This window comes from Nicotiana tomentosiformis, chromosome 4 (assembly GCF_000390325.3).
Source record: "Nicotiana tomentosiformis chromosome 4, ASM39032v3, whole genome shotgun sequence".
In the NCBI taxonomy this organism is placed as follows: Eukaryota; Viridiplantae; Streptophyta; class Magnoliopsida; order Solanales; family Solanaceae; genus Nicotiana; species Nicotiana tomentosiformis.
This window is the reverse complement of record NC_090815.1, coordinates 124,348,468-124,369,393: the sequence shown is the minus strand read 5'-3', so window position 1 is coordinate 124,369,393 and position 20,926 is coordinate 124,348,468. Positions and strand designations below refer to the sequence as shown.

The 20,926-nt window shown below is 34.3% G+C and overlaps 2 protein-coding genes across 3 annotated transcripts; both read right to left on the bottom strand.

Annotated features, from left to right (window-relative positions):
- Positions 1-2,007: 2,007 nt before the first annotated feature.
- LOC104115177 (cytochrome P450 CYP82D47-like) lies at positions 2,008-5,941 on the bottom strand. Its single transcript, XM_070200215.1, has 3 exons — positions 5,216-5,941; positions 4,061-4,380; positions 2,008-3,218 (listed from the first exon to the last, which is right to left on the bottom strand). Exons 1-3 carry the CDS (start codon positions 5,829-5,831, stop codon positions 2,595-2,597), a joined length of 1,560 nt encoding a protein of 519 aa, XP_070056316.1. The 5' UTR covers positions 5,832-5,941; the 3' UTR covers positions 2,008-2,594.
- Positions 5,942-6,658: 717 nt separating this feature from the next.
- On the bottom strand, positions 6,659-13,530 carry LOC104115162 (probable transcription factor KAN4). 2 transcript variants are annotated; one of them, XM_009625753.4, is made up of 7 exons: positions 12,489-13,530; positions 12,230-12,306; positions 11,935-11,971; positions 11,564-11,705; positions 9,620-9,707; positions 9,371-9,514; positions 6,659-6,963 (listed from the first exon to the last, which is right to left on the bottom strand). In XM_009625753.4, the coding sequence occupies exons 1-6, from the start codon at positions 12,898-12,900 to the stop codon at positions 9,377-9,379; spliced, it is 894 nt and encodes a 297-aa protein (XP_009624048.1). In that variant the 5' UTR covers positions 12,901-13,530; the 3' UTR covers positions 6,659-6,963; positions 9,371-9,376. The 2 variants fall into 2 exon arrangements, with proteins under 2 accessions (XP_009624048.1, XP_009624042.1); XM_009625747.4 differs by lacking the exon at positions 6,659-6,963 and having other exon boundaries at positions 9,095-9,514.
- Between the last annotated feature and the right edge of the window lie 7,396 nt (positions 13,531-20,926).

Here is a 20,926-nt window from a genome sequence, read left to right as displayed (position 1 = left end):
GGATGAAGACGGAACATAAGTTCTTATAAAAAGATCTCAAATAACCGAAATTTAAGTGCCTGAAAATATTAAGATTGCTAAGGTACGAGAGTAGAAGGTTTGAATGTAAAGTTTGAATGAGAAAGTGAGGGGGTATTTATAGTTTTTCAACAATGGTTCGCATCCAGGAGTGGCCGACCAGAAACTGACAAACATTTAATGCCATAAAGACTTCACTGATGAGACGTTTCGACTGTTTTGTCGTTTCTATCATATGGTGTCGAAGAAAGAATCGGAATCTCATATCGTTTCTCGTTGTCTACTCTTCGAAAAACGAGGGGACTATTTGTATACGGTCAAAATCGAGCTTGCCTACGACATGGCACGTTAGGCTCGGAACATGACAACCAAAAACTGAAGATTGACCTCGAGTCCCACCAAGCTAGAACCCCGGGTCAGAACGCTTGCCTTCGAGAATATTGAGGCTATAATCCCAGAGTCGACCTTAGCCCCGATCGAGCTCGAAGAAACATTATTAGCATAACCAATAAAAGACCGAACTATCTGTGACCGGTCGGATATTACGGCAGGAATCTCGGCACGTATCAGTAAGGAACCGACAATCATCTAATCAAGGGATTTTTACCTTTTATAGAATTGTACCTAAAGTAGGACTCCTCTACTATATAAAGGCGGTCTGATAATTCATTTAACACATTGTAACATGCATTCCAAAGCAATACATTATTATTCTCTTTAAGTTCTTATTCTTCTGTCTTGATATCGATTGAAATACGTTCGGTTCGAGGGTGGCTAACCTTCCAAAGCTGAAACTGTTCAATTCGTATGGTTTGTATTTAATTTATCATTATTTATTTAAATTACAATCTGATTTATCATTTTGTATCAAGTTAATCCACGTATCCTTAAAACTATTTACAAATTCCATAGTTATTCACTTTTGAGGCTAAACAATTCTAAAAATATGCACACAATCTTTCTATTAAACAAAGTTTCTCTCTTGTATAAGATATAAGATTTGAGAAATTACATATGATATCTTTTCCATTTGACAAATTTCAAACATATTAGATAGAAAATTTAACTGTTAAGCTTTTAAAAATATCTTCAAGGGAAAACTATTGGATACCTTTTTGCTAAAAATTTGGACACGAATGTTCGCCAATTCAAGTGTTATATCGCTAGTAAGAAAATGAAATCTACGAAACAAGCTACAATTACGAAGTTCTTTCATCAATCTTGAAAATAATTATATTTTAGATAGCTTTAAAATGTTTGCCTTAGAGTTTAATTCTTTATACTTTTAATTATGAATCTATTAATAATGTATTAGCTTTATTCACTATTTAACTAGTGAAATATGCATATCTTTTGAGATTTTAAAATTGAATAATTTTCTTATCTTTTATATGTAACATTAAAAAGGGAAAAATAATTGATTTCTGGATAATTTTTATTTATAACAGCCAAAAAATATTTAAACGTCAAATGTTGGTATAGGTGTATAACAACCATTCACTATAAAAGCCAAAAAATATCGGAACAAACAATAATTATAGAGGGAGTATATATATATATATATATATATATATATATATATATATATATATATATATATATAAGTACTAATTTGTAAAGTCATTATATTACATGCTTTTAGCTTGTAACGATCATAATCTACCTTAACAACTAGTAGTAGTAATTTGCATATCATAAATACAGATCTTTCATCCTCAATGAGGAATATGCATGATATTAACTACAGTGGCTAGCTAATTCCTATTTTTTTTTCTTTTGGTGTCCTTTTGTTTATTCCCTATCTTGGAAGGCTATGTTAGCAGGAGGGACTGAAAACACAGTCGTAACACTAACTTGGACGCTCTCTTTATTACTTAACAACTCTCATGTAATGGAAAAGGCCAAAGAAGAATCAGACATTCAAGTTGGAGGAAATACACTAGTTGAGGAGTCACATGTAAAGAACTTTGGTCTATTTTCAGGCCATAGTTAAAGAGTCGTAACGTTTATACCGTAATATTATTATTTCGCAGTCACAACAGAAATGAAAAAACAAACATAAACATAATCTAGAGTTAAAGTGTAAAGAAGCAAACTGTTCAACTCTATTGACACAGTAACGACAGTGATTGACGATTAATCTTGAGACCAACTTCCACGATCCACTAGCCATGCGCGCTCACAGTCTAGAGAACTTGACTGATGAGACTCACAGCCCGGAGAACTTGACTGATTGGACGTCTACCGTTATCACGTATTCAAGAGGCAGAATACGTGAGGGTTTTCTCATAGCTAGAGAAAGAGAGATTGGCATCTATTTATAAAGAGTATCTACACATCACAAGCCAATTGTTATTGGGCTTCACTTATCCACAGACATAGTATTTAATATTTGACTTTTTATTTATCCATCACTTGAGTCACGTCACTATCTTTTAAGGCCATAACCAATTAAAGTAAGTCCAAATACCATCATTATATCCACCTGGACCATTGTCTCCACCCCATGAATCTATAGAAAAACTGCATTGTCGGTGGCTACAATATTTCAAAAGGTACAAACTTCATTAGCACTTTCATACGTAAAGATTAGAAGCCAAGCGTGGAGCAAGAAGAATTTCAAGAGGAGAAGCTTTAAGGATTGTCAATCCAAAGCTCTCACTCATATCAATCGGTTCATCTAAAGGTCTCTTCATTTCAAACCCCTGCAACAGCACAGCTAATACATATTGCACAACCTGAAGTCCCATAGAAATTCCAGGACACATTCTTCTTCCGCTACCAAATGGTATCAACTCAAAGTGATTTCCTCTCACATCGACATCCTTATGTGTCGTCAAGAACCTCTCTGGCTTAAATTCGTCGGGATTTGGCCATAAATCTGGATCGTAATGAATCTTCCATATGTTCACTAATAAGCGAGTTCCTTTTGGTATATCGTAGCCACTAATAACACAATCTTCTATAGACTCGTGTGGTAGCAAGAGTGGTGCAGCTGGATATAAACGTAATGCTTCTTTAACAATAGCTTGAAGATAAACTAAGTTCTTGATATCTGACTCTTGAACCCATCTGTCCTTCCCAACATGAGCATCTAATTCATCTTGGGCTTTTTTCAGTGCTTGGTAGTTGTTTAGGATTAAAGATAAAGTCCATGTCAGCGTTACGATCGTCGTGTCTGTTCCTGCTGATTGCAGAGCCTACCAAAGCCAAACCCAAAAATTTCAGCAATCAGCTCCACATTCCACAATAGTAAGACTAATAATTAAAAACATCTTATTTATATGCACTAACATTGTAAACAAGTTTATAAGTACAATTAGTTTAACTGTCTCATATTATAAGATACCAATCTAACGGTTACGCTACTGTAAGCAAATCTTATTGTGACCTTTAAGTAGAGAAACAGAAAAAGTTTGGAGCAAAAGAAACGTGTTTCAGTGTTACGAATCGTGGTGTCGGTACCCAAGGGTGAAGCTACACTCCGGCAAAGGTGGTCAATTGACCACCCTTCGCCAGGAAATTATATGCGTATATAAGCAAAATATTATGTTTTAAAAGTATATAATATATATTGGATATAATTTATCGGACATTTTTTTTCTTTTTTCAAGTTTGAACACCCTTGGCGGAGTTCCTGGCTCGCCACTGTCCGTACCTGCTGATTGAAGAGCCTACCACACCAAACGCAACAGTATGAGCACAACCAGGAAAAACAAATAGATGGACATCTATTTATAGTCAGAACAATAAATAGCAGAATAATGAATTACACAATGAATATCAGATTAATGACCTGAAAAGGGATTTAGATATTTATATGTTATATACTATGTTGCTCGGACACTCCAAATATGTCTGTCTTCCAAAAGTAGTATAGTTTTGAAGATTCGACATAGGTGCAACAGCATTTCGGAGAGTCCGCGCAATATAGGTTGTGTGCCATAGCTGGTAATATTCATATAATTGGCTTTTAAGTGGAAAAACAGAACAATTTTGAACTAAGTTAGCTGTAATTAGTAGGAGGTAATGAAGAACATACCAAACATGTAGCTTTGATAATGGTATCAGCATCAAAACCAGGAAGATCTCTGTCTTCACAAATGGACAACATAACATCCATTAAATCTTCTTCATCACCATATTTTATTCCTCTTAATTCCCTCTGTCTTCTGTGCTCTGCTAACCATTCTTCAACAAGACAGTCCATTTCATTAGCAGTCTCTTTCATGGCTTTCTCATGGCCTCCTATATCCAGCCATCTTAAATATGGTAAAAAATCAGCCACAGCTGATACTCCCATCAATTCAAAAAATCTTCTTATTGCTTTGTGAGCTCTACTTCTTTCTTCTTCTTCCTTACCTACAAGAGGCGGATCGGGAATTTAATATCTATAGGCAGTGGCGGAACCACAAATTTCCCGTGTCAAAATATAAAATAGTAAATACACAAGATGCTAAGGGGATTCAACATATATATACATAAAATTAAATTTTTAGCCAAGCTATACAATATAATTTTCCGACAATGCGGTGTAAATTTGACATTCCTTAGCCTATGGTGACTCTGCCACGGTCTATGGGTTCAAAGTTCCGAAGTCTTTAAAACTATATATGGATTCAAGACATGACATGTAGAGGTGAAGCTAAAATTCGAACTTTATGGGTTCGGACTTTTCGGACAACTTCGAATGCTAGTTCAGAATTTAATATTTCCTACATATTTCGTACGAAATATTAACACATATATAAGGTTCGAGCTGAAATAACTGAGTTCTGTCGAACTCATATGTAACACTCTCCCTAGTCCCTCCGCCCCTATGATATGTTTACTACTCTTTTTTTTTTTTTTTTTACCTATACTCTCTGTCTCAAATTATCTATCATATTTCTCTTTTATACGGCCCAAAAAAAACATTAATTAGAAGGGATTTTTGACTAGTTTACCCTTATTTATATCTTAAGATATAATCTATCTTCATTGAATATATATTTTATTTATGTGTCATCTCCGTGTTCAAGAACAATTACTACTAAGGATAAAATCAAAAAAAAAATTAATTAATTTTGTCATGAATTTTTAAAATGACAAATAATTTAAGACAATTATTTTTAAAAATACCTATAGATAATTTAAGACCAATGGAGCAACTATATATTAAATTGATCACTACCCAAACTAGGAATTAAGCAAATACCTGTGTATCGTACTCCGAATAACATCTTCACCATAGTGTTCATAATTAAGTTTCCAAACCATTCCTTCATCTCCATTTTCACAGCACCATTTAAACTTGTACTCTTGCTCTTCAACCAATATTCATATATCTCTTTGATAGCTGATTTTACTTCAAATTCTCTAATGTGACTAGACATCTCAACTTGCCTAGTGGAAAGAAATTCAATTGTAGCTATCTTCCTAATCTCTCGCCAGTACGGCCCATAAGGACCTAGCCCAAACATGGCATAATTGTAGCCTATAATCTCTGAAGCTATGGATTTAGGCCGATTGGCAAAGGCCATATCGTTTGTGGTGAAACATTCTTTTGCTATTTTTGCATCACTAACCACCACAACTTGGTTTACTCCAAGCTTAATTCTAAAAATGGGTCCATGTTTTTCAGCCATATGACCAAAAATTTTGTGAGGCATTTGAGTTCCATTGAGAAGGTGAAGATGGCCAATAATTGGCCATGCTCCGGCAGCTTTAGGTACTTTTCTGTTCTGCGTTTTAGCTGAGAAAAATTGTTTGAAAAGAAAGAAGAATACAAGAAAGGAGGTAGATAGTGTTATTGCAATCAAAAACAAATCCATGGCTATAATTAATTGGTTATGTATTCACTGTTCTGTAAATTCAGAAGTGCAGAAAGTCTGTAATTGATAGATAACCAGTATCTCAAGATTTGCAGAGTCTAAAAGCTTAAAATTTTTATATTCAATTCAATTAACAAAGAAAGAAAATTGTATCACGGGAGTGATGGCGGCTGGTCAACAATTGTTAGTATAAACAAAAAAAACTAACAGATGTCAAAGAGTTTGACTTAAGCGCAAAGGCTTTTTGCACTATGATGTCATTATTGGAATTGGCAATTTACTTTCTTTTTCAAGATTATAAGTCCGCTTTTTTTATGAAGGGTTAATATATTTCTGAGTGACTGAGAGCATACTAAAGTTTTTCACTACTATTATTATTATATATAAATTAAACTTTGAAAAAATTGTATGTGTACATATATATATATATATATATATATATATATATATATATATATATATATAGTCACACATACTCTACCTGCTGCATCATAGAGGCTAATAAATGGAGGCCAAGGGACATTTGATAAGCATCAGTTTCTTAGTAGGCGTTTGGACATAAAAATTGTAAAAACAAATTTAAAAATAGGATTTGGAATCTAGTTAAAAAAATAATATTTGACATTTGATATTATGTTTGGACGTGCATTTTGACTGAAAAATAATACAGTTTTGTGAGTGGGGAAAAACAATTAGAGTATTATCAGTTTTTGGCTCGCGCCAGAAACTATTTACATTCGATAGTCGAAAAAGTGTATAAAATTTGTATATAACATACAAAAGTTAAATATAAAAAATTTCGACTATTATTTTGAGAGCGACTATACAGTGTCATTTTACTAAAAAAAATCTGAAAATTTAGAAAAAAATCTCCAAAAACTTAAAATATTTTATGGACAAACATGTTTTTGAAAGAAAATAAATAAAAGGAAAATAATTCAATAGACAGACGGGTCCTTAATTTAATGTAGGATTTTGCTTCAAATTTTCAGAGCAATTATAGGATGGCACTCTTCTGGACCTGGCCCCTGTCCAAGCAATGGATTGTTGTAGACATAAGCCCAAAGTTATGGATTTGGGTCATTTTTACACGGTCCGATTCGACTACTGTTTGATCCAGACCATTCTTATCCTGAAAAAATGGGACCGTGTTATTATCTTATACACAAAAAAGTGCTTTCCATAAATTATATACCTGACAAAAAGTGCTTTCCATCACTTATACACAAAAAATATTAAACAAAAAAATTCCTTGCTAATACTATTTAGCAATGAATTAGCGATAGATTATAAATAAAAAAAAATTAATTACGAGCGATTTAGCGACAGATTAACGACCAATTTCGTAATTAATTTTATTTCTTTTGTAGTGACTAGTGATATTACAAAATATTTGCCGAAATAAGTAAAACGAATCTTCAAAAGCGAGGGTGCTAGTTTTGTTGCTTAAGCTATCAGAGTTAGATCAACGACGACCCATATTTTTGTAATGTGATATGACTTAATTTTGATTGCAGATTCATCTTACACCATTACTGTTTCTTTCTAATGATATCAAGATAGTCTTGTTAATTTTGAAAAGGTCAACTTATTTTTTATTTTTTTTATGATTCCCGTCCCCTTTATTGGAGCAATTACTCCTTTGGTGATTCATAGTTGTTAACTAGTAGACTCAACTTACAATACAAGGACTCCGGTCATAATTATGTTCCAAAATTAGGTGCTAATCTCTGCTGTAGAAACAACAAATACAACTTAGCTAACAGAGCTGTCAGCTGGCATGCTCTTTCCATCTTTTTGTTTCAGAAAAGAGAATGTCTCCTTTTATTAAAAAAATGAAATTTCCCAGTTTACTACTGAGGAGAGTTGTATTCATTAGAGAAGGAACAAGAGGGGGACTTGACCTTACCTCTTATGATACAACACAGGGACAATATCATTGTCTAGCAAAAAAAGGATGGCCAAAAAATAAATTGTTACATCCATCCTTATGCCCCTACAACATAAGTAGACTAACTAACAAAAAGATATACTTTACTTATAAGTATTATCAGTCTGTCATGAGTATAATTTATGTTGTTTGAAGGCATAAAATAAAAGATACACTATGATAAGATAAACCTTGACAATGCATTTATCTTAAATGTTGAGTCATAACTCTTCAAATAAGAGAGAAAAGTATAGTGAACAAATGTTAGGGAATGTAATTAAATGTAGCAGTTCTAGGATAACGCTAATATGATTATTAGAGAAATAGAGATCATGTGAATGTACTGGTGACAATTTTCAGTAGAGAAAATTGAAATTGTTTATGAAATTCGTCATTTTATTTTGTTTTATAACTGGAAAGTCATTATACTTTGCACATTGTAACTCAAAAGTCACTCAGAACTTTTAGGGCATTATTAAATATTATTTTTCATATTTATTTTCAGCCTAACCATTTAAAAAATAAAAAATGCCAATTTTAACCTGACCCATTTTCTCTTATTTCTGTTATAAAAAACGTAAATATTACTTTGATGTAGTGTACTATCTTGATTCTCAACATAGTCATATTGAATGTATACACTGGCTTAAACAAAGTATTAAATAGAGAATAAGAAATTAGTCTTATCAAACTAAAGGAGTTGAATTTGAAAGTGAAACAAGAAAATTAGCAGCGTTGAAGTAGAAGAAAATAAAAAGTAGAAAGGAATAATGAAAAAAAATTATTTATTCTTGAAATTTTGACTGAGAAATATTAATATAAGAAGGCGAGACTATCTAAATTAAAAGACAAGATCCTCGATATTTTAGAACAAGAAAGCTCATTGCTTATAGTAAAGATAATGCTACCAAAAGACCATAATTCAATTGATTTAATACTTTGTTTAAACAAGTATGTTGAAAACCAAGATAATTCACTACAGCAAAGTAATGTTTACGTTTTCTGTAACAAAAATAAGAGAAAGTGGATCGGGTCATAGAGAGGGTTGAGTCACAGTTTAAATGAATGCTTTTTATTTTTTAAATGATTAAGTTAAAAAGAAATATGAAAAATAGAATTTAATATGCCCTAAAAGTGTTGAGTGACTTTTGAGTTACAATGTCCAAGATATAAACTTTCTAGTAACAAAATAAAATAAAGTAACTTTCATAAATAATTTTTATTAGTTCAATGATCTCTTGCTAATTGCTATCTGAGTTATTAGTTGGTACATGGGACTAGATATTTCTTTAAACTGCTTCACTCACTTTGACCCAGAAACTTCTAAACATCGTCAAAATAATAATAGTAGTGACTTCCAATCATAGAAAATCTTCAAGAAATAATGTTACACTCCGTGGAAGGAAATCATTTTAGACACGTCAAGTTTTGTCACCTAATTAACCTTCAAATGATTTAGCAAAATCCACTAAAAGATTTTCCCCTATTTTCGTGTCAAGACAAAATTGAACCATCCTGTAGTACTCTACAGAGATTTTCTTAATTGCAGTCAAAGATAGAACTATAACAAATAACTACGTCAACTTAATTAATTTAACTCTACATGAACCTTGTTTTAGCACTTGAGAAGAGTCGAATCATTTGAGGAAGATCCAGCATGTCCCATATTCAAGCTTGGTCTTCCTAGTGTAAATTCAAGATTAACCAATGTATCAGAAGAAGATGATTTATCAGCTGTCTCGACACCATCCATCTGCATAAATCCAATTATACTAAATTAATATACATACTTATAAATCTATGTCAAAAAATTAGGAAAATAAACCCTTTATATATATATTCCAATAATGTAACTTACATTTGAATAGATGTGAGGATAAGGAAATGATCTTTCTCTATTTGAGTGGCTCCATGCATTTGTCTCAGGCATAAATGAAGTTGAGACTCTGGTAATTTTTGTTTAAGATAAAACATGTTAGTACGTAAGACAAGAAGATCAATTTGAAACGCTATTAGGGTTTTTCTTAGACTTATAGAGATTTAGGTGGTGACATTGGCAACCAAGATTGTGGGCTATATATATCTAACCTAGTGACGTGCATTTTGTCTGTATATACTAGGTATATGGACCAATAAGAAATTTGAAAAGTGAACCCCAAAATGAAGACGTAAATGGCATGTTAGAATTAGGAAAAGAATTAGGGCATTAATTAAAACTCAGATATGAATGACCTGAAGAGCATGTTTTAGATGATTTAAGGAGGGTATACATTAGATCTAGTTAAATGAGAGACTCAATTAAGCAATGTTTAATGATCCAATTAATGGAATAATTATGATTAATAGATACAATTATGGTCTTGTCATGGCTGTCCATGAAAGAAGTCAACAAAGTCCATCCAAAAAGAACATTGAATTAATAGTTTCGCATAACAATATATGGGGCAAATACAGGACCCCTACCAATCCTAATTGAAGTGTACCCAAGTGGCACCCTAGCTAGTATACAATTTTGAGATTTGAGCCAAACGGACTGCTTGACTTTTTAGAAATACTTCTCACTTATAGAGATCGGTGCTTAATTCAATTACCCTTCTTCCCCAATAAAAACAAGTGCCTTTCCTTTCAACTAATCTAATATCTCTGATCATATGAACTACCATTTTAATCAAGTGGATTTGATTTAGAATATTTGATGTTTTTAAAAAAAAATAGGAAGGAATGTTTTTCTTCAAATTCATCTTAACTGCTCAAAATAGTGTAGTGTTAATTAAGTAAAATGTTTAAATGAGATGAATGGACGTAATTTAGATAAATATTCTTATAATATGAAAATTATTAACGTATCTTTTTTAAAAGGATGCACCAAAATCTGAAAAGACAAATAATATGAATGGTGTAGTGATAAAATAAATACAACTAATACTAGTAGATTTTGAGTTCCAAACATTATAGCAATAGGATATGATTTCACACGTAAATCACAACTCTCTAAACCTAGAAGCCCTTGTACATTAATTCACCAAGATCAAGGTACTTAGAGCCATTGAGTATTTAATCGCATTTATCTCTCTACACTATTAACAAAGCTAAGACAGACACCATCATATTGTACCGGAATAAATTCCACGGTCAAGGCATTTTTGTGTGTGTATGTCTGCCTCCTACACTGATTATTGATTCATCTACATGCTAAGCTATTACTTTGCATCTACTCTATAACAATGCCTTAAATATTTTCCATACTAGCCCTTAAATACAGTTGTCTACAACTATGCTTAGTATATATTACGATATATGTTTAAGAATATTTTCAAACTCGATCTAACAATTTAATTTAAAAGGTACAAGTGTTAAAAAAACATATAAAAAGCAATTCGGTGCACAAAATATTCTGCGTTCACGCAGGTCGGAGGAAAGATCACACCCCAATAGGTATGATGTAGGCAGCATACCCTGATACAATCATAATGACTAATCCCACGATGCGAACTCTAGACCTATAGGTCACACGGAGACAACTTTACTGTTACTCCAAGTTTATCTGTTATAAAGATACATATAAAAGCAATAATAGCATCAACTCGTGATGGTATAAAATAAAAGGATGCATATCATATATGTCTACTAGCTAGTGTGGTGCTTATCTATTCGTATGTGTGCATGTCAGTAACCCATTAATGGTTGCCTTTGTTTCCAATTTGTAATGATGAAGAGATGAAAATGCAGCATATATTTCAAACAAAGTCAGAAGATAAAATGGAGAAATAATGTCCTATAGTTGAGATGCAGATGCACTCACCTGATATGAGCATTTTGTGGTATGGTGTTTGATAGTGATACTGAAGGGTCAGTCATGGTATCAATCTCCTCACAAGATTTTTCATATTCACTAATATTATTCCCTCTGTTTGGGTTCACAAATATCTCTGTCAGCCCTTTAGCTGCAATATTAAAGTATATAGTAATTTTGTTTATCAGATATTCAGCATATAATAAGTGACTTTTTTATATGCATAGACTAAATTCAAACCCAATAATACTACTATATATCCTAGCAACCACAATTTTTTTTGTTTACGAGGTGAACAAAATTTTCCAACTTGCAAACAAAAAGAATGATGGAAGTGAAAAAATACTGGGGTCCTTTAGGAGATGAAACTCCAAAAATACCTGTTGTTTTGTCAGTGCTCTTCACTGTTCTATACATCTGCATGAAAACACACAGAAAGTATATATTAGACGAAAAGTCTACATTGCTAAGATTACTTCTATAGATGCCTTTTTGTCTTAACCCTTTTGTACTCCAAAAGAAAAACACCAGGTTTCACATGGATTTTTGCAGCGTAAAAATACAAGATACGAAGGAGAAAAAAAAGGTACAAAGATATATATAAGAATCAAATAGAGATCCATTTTGTCCATACATTCAAACGACTATTGATTATATTGGAAAAAGTAACCTTACCTGTAAGTGGCTCTTCACATGAGCTAAGGTTAGATCCTTGACATTCATCAACTCCAGCACCGATTTTGGTGTTGCTCCTATTCGAAAACAAAATTTAAAGAAAATTAAGTACAACATTTAAACAACAACGACCGCTCTGCTTCAATCTCAAGCAAGTGAAGGTCCGCTATATGATTTCTCACCGTACAAAATTTTAAAATCATCTAATTACTATAATATCAAAGATTGTTATTTTGAGGACTCTTATTTTTCAACTTACGTTCATGTCCACCTAGAAGCTGAACAGCATGAACAAAATGAGCATGAAGAGTTGAAGTCCATCTCATTCTAGGAGCTCTAACGCTTCTTTTCACCCCACTTATCATTCTTGAACTTCTTTTGAAATCGCAGCCGTATATTTGAGGTTGATATTGCTGATGATAATGTTGAAGGTTTCTATTTGGTAGTTGCCCAAACCCTAGACTTAGGGTCGGCTCAAAAGAAGTAAGTAATGGAAGATTATTAAAAGCTTTTTGCGGGCGAAAAATTCCATTATTTTCGTGGCTCAAATCGCTTCCGCCGCTGCTACCGGACTCCGTCGAAAAACTATGATTATCACACTTTGAAATATTTGACGGTAAGCTAATCTGTAAAGAAAGATCAGGCATACTTGAACTAATTGTGTCCCTCATAGGTTTTGAGCTGAAAAAGAACGTTCTTTGAAAAGGGGTCTTGAAAAGAGAGAAATGAACTGTTAAACAGGAAAAGGGAAAAGTTTTTCTGAGTTGTGATTATCTCATGAGTGCCTTATGATTTGCATGTTGTGTATAGAGAGAGAGAGAGAGAGAGAGAGAGAGAGAGAGAGAGAGAGAGAGAGAGAGAGGGAGCAAAAGAAGAGGGGTTCAGAATAGGCTTTTTGCTAAAGAAAACCTATAAAAAGGATAGGGATTTGATAAAGAAACAAAGTTAGAAATGTGCAGATGAACGAGGAGATGAATAGCAGAGACTATTAGTAAGCTCTAGTCAACATAAATAAACTAAGGCTTTTGTTATTCTTGGGGTCTGAATCTGCAAAGCAAAGGTATTGCTTTAAAAGGTTTGTGTAAAGAGGGAACTGTATTTAAGGATAGAGAAGGTTCAAACGCCTTTAATTTCCTCAGAGAGTTAAGGGGTTGGGGGTCCCCTTTTGCTATATTAGCTTTGCAATTCGGAAAATGGTAATAAGAGGTGCAGAGATATAATGGAAGTATTCTTGAAGGGAATGGTTGGAATTCGAGAAAACAAATTAGTGTACTGTTCAATGGAATATTGGGAAAGGAATTCCTCTCTCTCTCATATACACACATTCTCTTGCTCTCTTTTAAGTGTCCACAGATTGCGACCTATAATAAAATTCTACTGTTTTTATTCCATTAGATGCTTATTTTTGGTCTTTTAGATTTTTCCTGAATTATTATATTCCAACAATATTTTTGTGAAAGCGGCTTGAGTGACTCGCAGGCCAAAATATCCATTGCCCTAATTAATTTTAATTTTCTTTAATTTTGGAAAGAATGATACTAATAAATGTCTTCTAGGCATAAACTGAACCCTAGTTAAAGCGAGTACTTTAGTTTTCAAGAAATTTAGTCCCGCCAATATTACTGTATTTGTAAATAATAATTCTGGGAAATATAAATTATCGTAATGAAACAGTAATCAATTCGAGCCCACTGAATTCACAGTATTTCCTTAAGGAATTTAATCCCCTCCTAGTACCCAAGGTTATGGATTATTTCCTCCCAGGATAGAACGAATCACACACTGGTGTAGCGGTACTTCAAACCCCAGTGTTTCAGCGAACACAAAGTTCGGTAGCAAATCACACTTACAGTTGCTTTGTTTGAAGTTAAAACAATGCAGAACAAAGGAGTAGAAACTCAGAAAATCGTATGGAAATGCTGAGAGGAAGGAGTGCAATGTATAGCCAAAGTTGAGCGTTTTCAGTTTGGTATATCTTTCTTCAACAGCTGCTGCACATATTTATAGCAGTCAGCTTTGAAGATGAACGACCCTCCACCCTCCATGGTGGAGCATGCACTAGCTTGTTTGTGGAGCAAGCACTTGGCCATGGTGGGAAGAGCATTAGGCGGCTGCTATTGCAGCTGGTGGTCAATACACGGATTGGAACATATCCGTTACAAATGCGGATAATATTACGTTAATATTTACTATTAACAAATAAATTTGGTCCAAAAAATTAATCAATCAATCGATCATTTGACCAAATCCAAATCCGAAGCAGAATCTGAAGCCGAAGCCGAAGCCGAAGCCGAGCAGAGCGAGCGACGACGACGACGACGGCGCGAGGCTTGCTTTTTTCTTAACTCTTTAAGAGCTACAAGAAGAACAATTATATATATACCCACCAAAAATCTTTTCCTCTTCCAATATGGGACAATGTCTCATTGTCAAGAGGGGAAAACTTAAAATTTACTCAAAAATTTCATTTTTCCCTCCATTTCCCATTCACCCTCATTTTAAGACTATTTCATCTTAAATAACAAAAACCTCAACAATCCCCCACATGAATGGGGAATGGCTATATCACGGAAGTATGTATGGAAAAACTGTGTGATTTGCAAGTAAGGATTAATCGCATCTGGATAAGTAGGTTTCCTTTTGAACTTTTTGTAGTGAACTTATGTCGGATATACTCGGTCAATCGGTAGATTTGATATCTTTGAACCGTCGATCTTTGGTGTATACCTAGACAACCATAAGTCACACAATCAACCCTTAACCGTCTTTGGTTCTCATTGTTGTGTTCGTTTCAGCCATGAACACCGCCTGGTTTCATAAGTGCGTAGAGAACTGGCCTTACAAAGTTCTCCTTGAAGCGGCTAACACTTCACACTTACATAGGTGATTCCTAAACGTGTCATCCTGTAGATACACTATTTGATATACCCTGCATCAAATTTAGAAATCATTAAAAAACCTTAATATTTTATCCTTGGTACTGAACATTGTCTCATCACGAGAACGGACTAAAATTTTATTTGACAATGTTGAACCGTCATTAATGACTTTGTTTGATCTTCTTGAACCTAGATCTTGGGATCTCCAGTCTTCTAGGTAGAGTTACCGCCACAATGACTTGTTCTCGGCCATAGCCCTATTCCCCTTGATGATTTCTCAACTACCTCTCTAGTTAGGCCTTTTGTAAGTGGATCCGACACATTATCACTTGACTTTACATAATCAATCGTGATAATTCCTCTAGAGAGTAATTGCCTAACGGTTTTATGTCTTCATCGTATATGACGAGATTTACCGTTATACATAACGCTCCTAGCCCTTCCAATTGCCGCTTGACTATCACAATGTATGCATATTGGTGCCAACGGTTTGGGCCAAAATGGAATGTCTTCCAAGAAATTCCGGAGCCATTCAACTTCTTCACCGGCTTTATCTAAGGCTATGAATTCAGCCTCCATTGTAGAGCGGGCAATATATGTTTGTTTGGACGACTTCCAAGATACCGCTCCTCCACCAATAGTGAATACATATCCACTCGTGGACTTAGAATCAGTTGAACTGGCGATCCAATTTGCATCACAGTATCCCTCAATCACCGCAGGAAATTTACTATAGTGCAAGTCAAAGTTCTGGGTATGTTCTAAATATCCCAAAACTCGTTTCATTGCCATCCAATGAGATTGGCCTGGATTGCTCGTATATCGACTCATTTTACTTATAGCACAAGCTATATATGGTCGTGTACAATTCATGATATACATTAAGCATCCCAACACACGAGCATAATCCAATTGTGATATGCTTTGGCCTTTATTCTTTGCTAATGCAAGATTTACGTCAATTGGAGTCTTTGCAACTTTAAAGCTCAAGTGCTTGAATTTTTCAAGTACTGTCTTAATATAATGAGATTGTGGCAATGCTAGACCTTGAGGAGTCTTATGGATTTTAATTCCCAAAATTAAATCAGCAACTCCCAAGTCTTTCATATCAAACTTGCTATTGAGCATACGCTTAGTAGCATTTATGTTGGCAATGTCATTACTCATTATCAGCATATCATCCATATATAGGCAAACAATGACTATGTGATTTGGAACATTTTTAATGTACACACATTTATCACATTCATTTATCTTAAAACCATTTGACAACATTGTTTGGTCAAATTTTGCATGCCATTGTTTGGGTGCTTGTTTTAGTCCGTAAAGAGACTTAACAAGTCTACATACCTTCTTTTCTTTACCTGGAACCACAAACCCTTCAGGTTGTTCCATGTAAATTTCTTCCTCCAACTCTCCATTTAAGAAGGTTGTCTTAACATCCATTTGATGAATTTCAAGACCATACACTGCAGCTAATGCTACTAACATCCGTATGGACGTAATTCTTGTAACTGGAGAGTATGTATCAAAGTAGTCTAGACCTTCTCGTTGTCTATACCCTTTGACTACGAGTCTTGCCTTGAATTTATCAATAGTGCCATCATCTTTGATTTTTCTCTTAAAAATCCATTTAGAACCCAAAGGTTTATTGCCAGGAGGAAGATCAACCAATTCCCATGTATGGTTGTTCAATATGGATTCTATTTCACTATTGACTGCCTCTTTCCAAAACAATGATTCGGAAGAAGTCATAGCTTCTTTAAATGTTTGAGGCTCATTCTCCAATAAGAAAGTCACAAAATCTGGTCCAAATAAAGTAGACGTTCTTTGACGTTTACTACGTCTTGGATCCTCCTGATTACATATACTTTCTTTTGTTTCTTCCCGAGGTCGTTTAGATCTTTCACCAAATGACTCACATTCCTTTTTATACGGATATATATATTTTCAAAGAGCTCAACATTATCTGATTCTATAACCGTATTATTATGAATGTCGGGATTTTCTGATTTATGAACTAGAAATCGATATGCTTTACTATTTGTCACATATCCTATGAAAACACAATCAACGGTTTTCGGTCCTATCTTTAACCTTTTTGGGTTTAGGAACTTGTACTTTTGTCAAACACCCCCACACTTTAAAATAATTCAAGTTGAGCTTCCTTCCTTTTCATTTTTCATATGGAATGGATTGTGTTTTGCTATAGGGTACTCGATTTAATATTCGATTAGCCGTAAGAATGGCTTCCCCCCACAAGTTTTGTGGCAAACCAGAACTTATCAACAACGCGTTCATCATCTCCTTTAATGTGCGATTCTTTCTTTCTGCAATCCCATTAGATTGGGGTGTGTAAAGGGCTGTTGTTTGATGAATAATTCCATATTCTAAACATATTTCTTCAAAAGGAGATTCATATTCACCACCACTATCACTTCTTATCATTTTTACTTTCTTGTTAAGTTGCGTTTCAACTTCATTTTTGTATTGCCTGGATGTGTCTATTGCTTCATCTTTACTATTCAGTAAGTAAACATAGCAATATCGAGTACCATCGTCAATAAAAGTTATGAAATACTTCTTTCCACCGCGAGATGGTATTGACTTCATGTCACAAATATCTGTGTGAATTAAGTCTAAAGGATTTGAATTCCTTTCAACTGACTTATAAGGATGTTTAACATACTTAGATTCCATACATATTTGACATTTTGATTTTTCCGCATTCAAACTTAGGCAGTATTTCCAAGTTAATCATTTTCCGCAAGGTTTTATAATTGACATAACCCAAACGTACATGCCATAAATCATTTGACTCAAGTAAGAAGAAGCTGAAATATTATTATTGTTTTCCACAACCATTACATTCAGATTGAAAAGGCCCTCGGTGAGGTAATATTTTCCTACAAATATTTCATTCTTACTTATGATAACCTTGTCGGACACAAAAATACACTTAAAACCGTGCTTAACAAGAAGTCCAGTAGAGACTAAATTCTTTCTCATTTCGGGAACATGAAGGACATTGTTCAAAGTCATGACCTTGCCAGAAGTCATTTTTAGAAATATCTTCCCATATCCTTCAACTTTTGCTGTTGAAGCATTTCCCATATAAACTGTCTCTCCGGGTCCAGCAGGAGCATAAGTAGCAAAAGCTTCTCTAACTGCACAAATATGGCGAGTGGCTCTAGAATCAAACCACCACTGTTTAGGATTTCCCTCCAAGTTATATTCAGAAAGTATGGCACACAAGTTATCAACATCATCATGCTTTACTGCCATGTTTGCTTGACCCCTTTTCTTGTCTTTCTTCGGAGCACGACACTCCGTAGATTTGTGTCCAATTTTCCCACAGTTGTAGCAGTTTCCACTGAACCGCTTCTTGCTTGGGTTGTATTTCGGACCAGAAGCCTTCTTCCTCTTTTTGTTATCTTCAACAATATTTGCTCCCATTATTGTTGAATTTCCACGGCCTCTCCTTTCAGCAGCTTTATTGTCCTCTTCGATTCTCAACCGAACAATGAGATCTTCAAGGGACATTTCCTTTCGTTTGTGTTTCAAATAATTTTTGAAGTCCTTCCACAACGGAGGCAACTTCTCAATCATTGCTGCTACTTGGAATGCTTCATTGATGACAAGACCTTCAGCAAGTAGATCATGAATAATCACTTGCAATTCCTGGACTTGGGTAATAACAGACTTGCTATCTACCATTTTGTAGTCCAAAAATTTTGCGGCAACGAATTTCTTCATCCCGGCATCTTCAGTTTTATATTTCTTTTCAAGCGCATTCCACAATTCTTTTGACGTCTCCACGCCACTGTATACATTATACAGATTATCATCTAGTCCACTAAGAATATAATTCTTGCAAAAAAAATCAAAATGCTTCCACGCTTCAATCACGACAAAGCGTTCATTCTCTGGAGTTTTATCTGGTAGATCAGGAACATCTTCCTTGATGAACTTCTGTAGACATAACGTAGTTAAGTAGAAGAACATCTTCTGCTGCCAGCGCTTGAAATCAATCCCGAAAAATTTTCCGAGTTTTTCTGTCGGTGCCAACGCCGGTGTTCGGCTTGTCGATGCGTTGGCAGTCACCGTCGGAACAGCTTGGTTTTCGCTTTCAGTCGTCATTTTTTCTGTAAAAGAATGACACAAACAAACGTTTAATAAACGTTTTCAAACTAGAGTAAAAATCATATAGATTTTAATCTCCAACAAAATGCCACGAAGGCTTTACTCTCCAAAACGGGAGTACACAAAACCACAAAGGTTTTAGTTTGCAGAATAATAAGAATAACACAAATACAGAAATAAATATTAAATTCCTTAAGATTGTTAGTCCCGCCAATATTACTGTATTTGTAAATAATAATTTTGGGAAATATAAGTTATCGTAATGAAACAGTAATTAATTCGAGCCCACTGAATTCACAGTATTTCCTTAAGGAATTTAATCCCCTCCTAGTACCCAAGGTTATGAATTATTTTCTCCCAGGATAGAACGAATCACACACTGGTGTAGCGGTACTTCAAACCCCAGTGTTTCAGCGAACACAAAGTTCGGTAGCAAATCACACTTACAGTTGCTTTGTTTGAAGTTAAAACAATGCAGAACAAAGGAGTAGAAACTCAGAAAATCGTATGGAAATGCTGAGAGGAAGGAGTGCAATGTATAGCCAAAGTTGAGCGTTTTCAGTTTGGTGTATCTTTCTTCAACAGCTGCTGCACATATTTATAGCAGTCAGCTTTGAAGATGAACGACCCTCCACCCTCCATGGTGGAGCATGCACTAACTTGTTTGTGGAGCAAGCACTTGGCCATGGTGGGAAGAGCATTAGGCGGCTGCTATTGCAGCCGAAGCCGAGCCGAGCAGAGCGACGACGACGCGAGGCTTGCTTTCTTCTTAACTCTTTAAGAGCTACAAGAAGAGCAATTATATATATACCCACCAAAAATCTTTTCCTCTTCCAATATGGGACAATGTCTCATTGTCAAGAGGGGGAAACTTAAAATTTTACTCAAAAATTTCATTTTTCCCTCCATTTTCCATTCACCCTCATTTTAAGATTATTTCATCTTAAATAACAAAACCTCAACAACTTCCGCATAACAAATTCAGCTATATAAATTTGAATTTTCTCTTCTATTGAAATGAGAGGGACTTGAAATGAAAAAGTTTGATTTGCACGAAACAAGATGCCAGTTGTGAAAATAATTTTTTAGATTTATTTCACAACTCATTAAATTATCTCAAAAGATTAAATTTCTGTAACATTTTTATTTTTCCTTTTCTATAAATTTTGTGCTTTTATGCTCCTTTATCGTTTGACTATTATATATAGCCATAATGCAACATACTTCTATTTGACATTCCCGCTAGGAATTTTGACTATGTGCTACAAATTCAAAAAGGGAACAGAAAATCATGGTTATTTATTAGGAAAGATTTTCAAGTTGACACAGTGAAATATTACTACAAACCTAAATATATTCCACTCCACGGACATGCACAAATCTAGGTTAAAGTGGGAGTCCTAATTACTCATCTTTTGTTTATTGTCTGTTGGACAAGCAACATAACGAGTCATGACATTCAGAATTTACTTATTTCCGAACCATGCACCTTACGGAGTATTATTCACTCTTCATCTTTATCCCACAATAATGTATTATGACATCTATTAACACAAGGAAAAGAATAATAACGGTGCAATACTTTTCTTCTTTTTTTCCCACACTGGATAGGTATTTTTGTGCTTAGTTGGATGCTACTCGATTTTACAGTAAATAGATCGATGTCTTTTCTTAT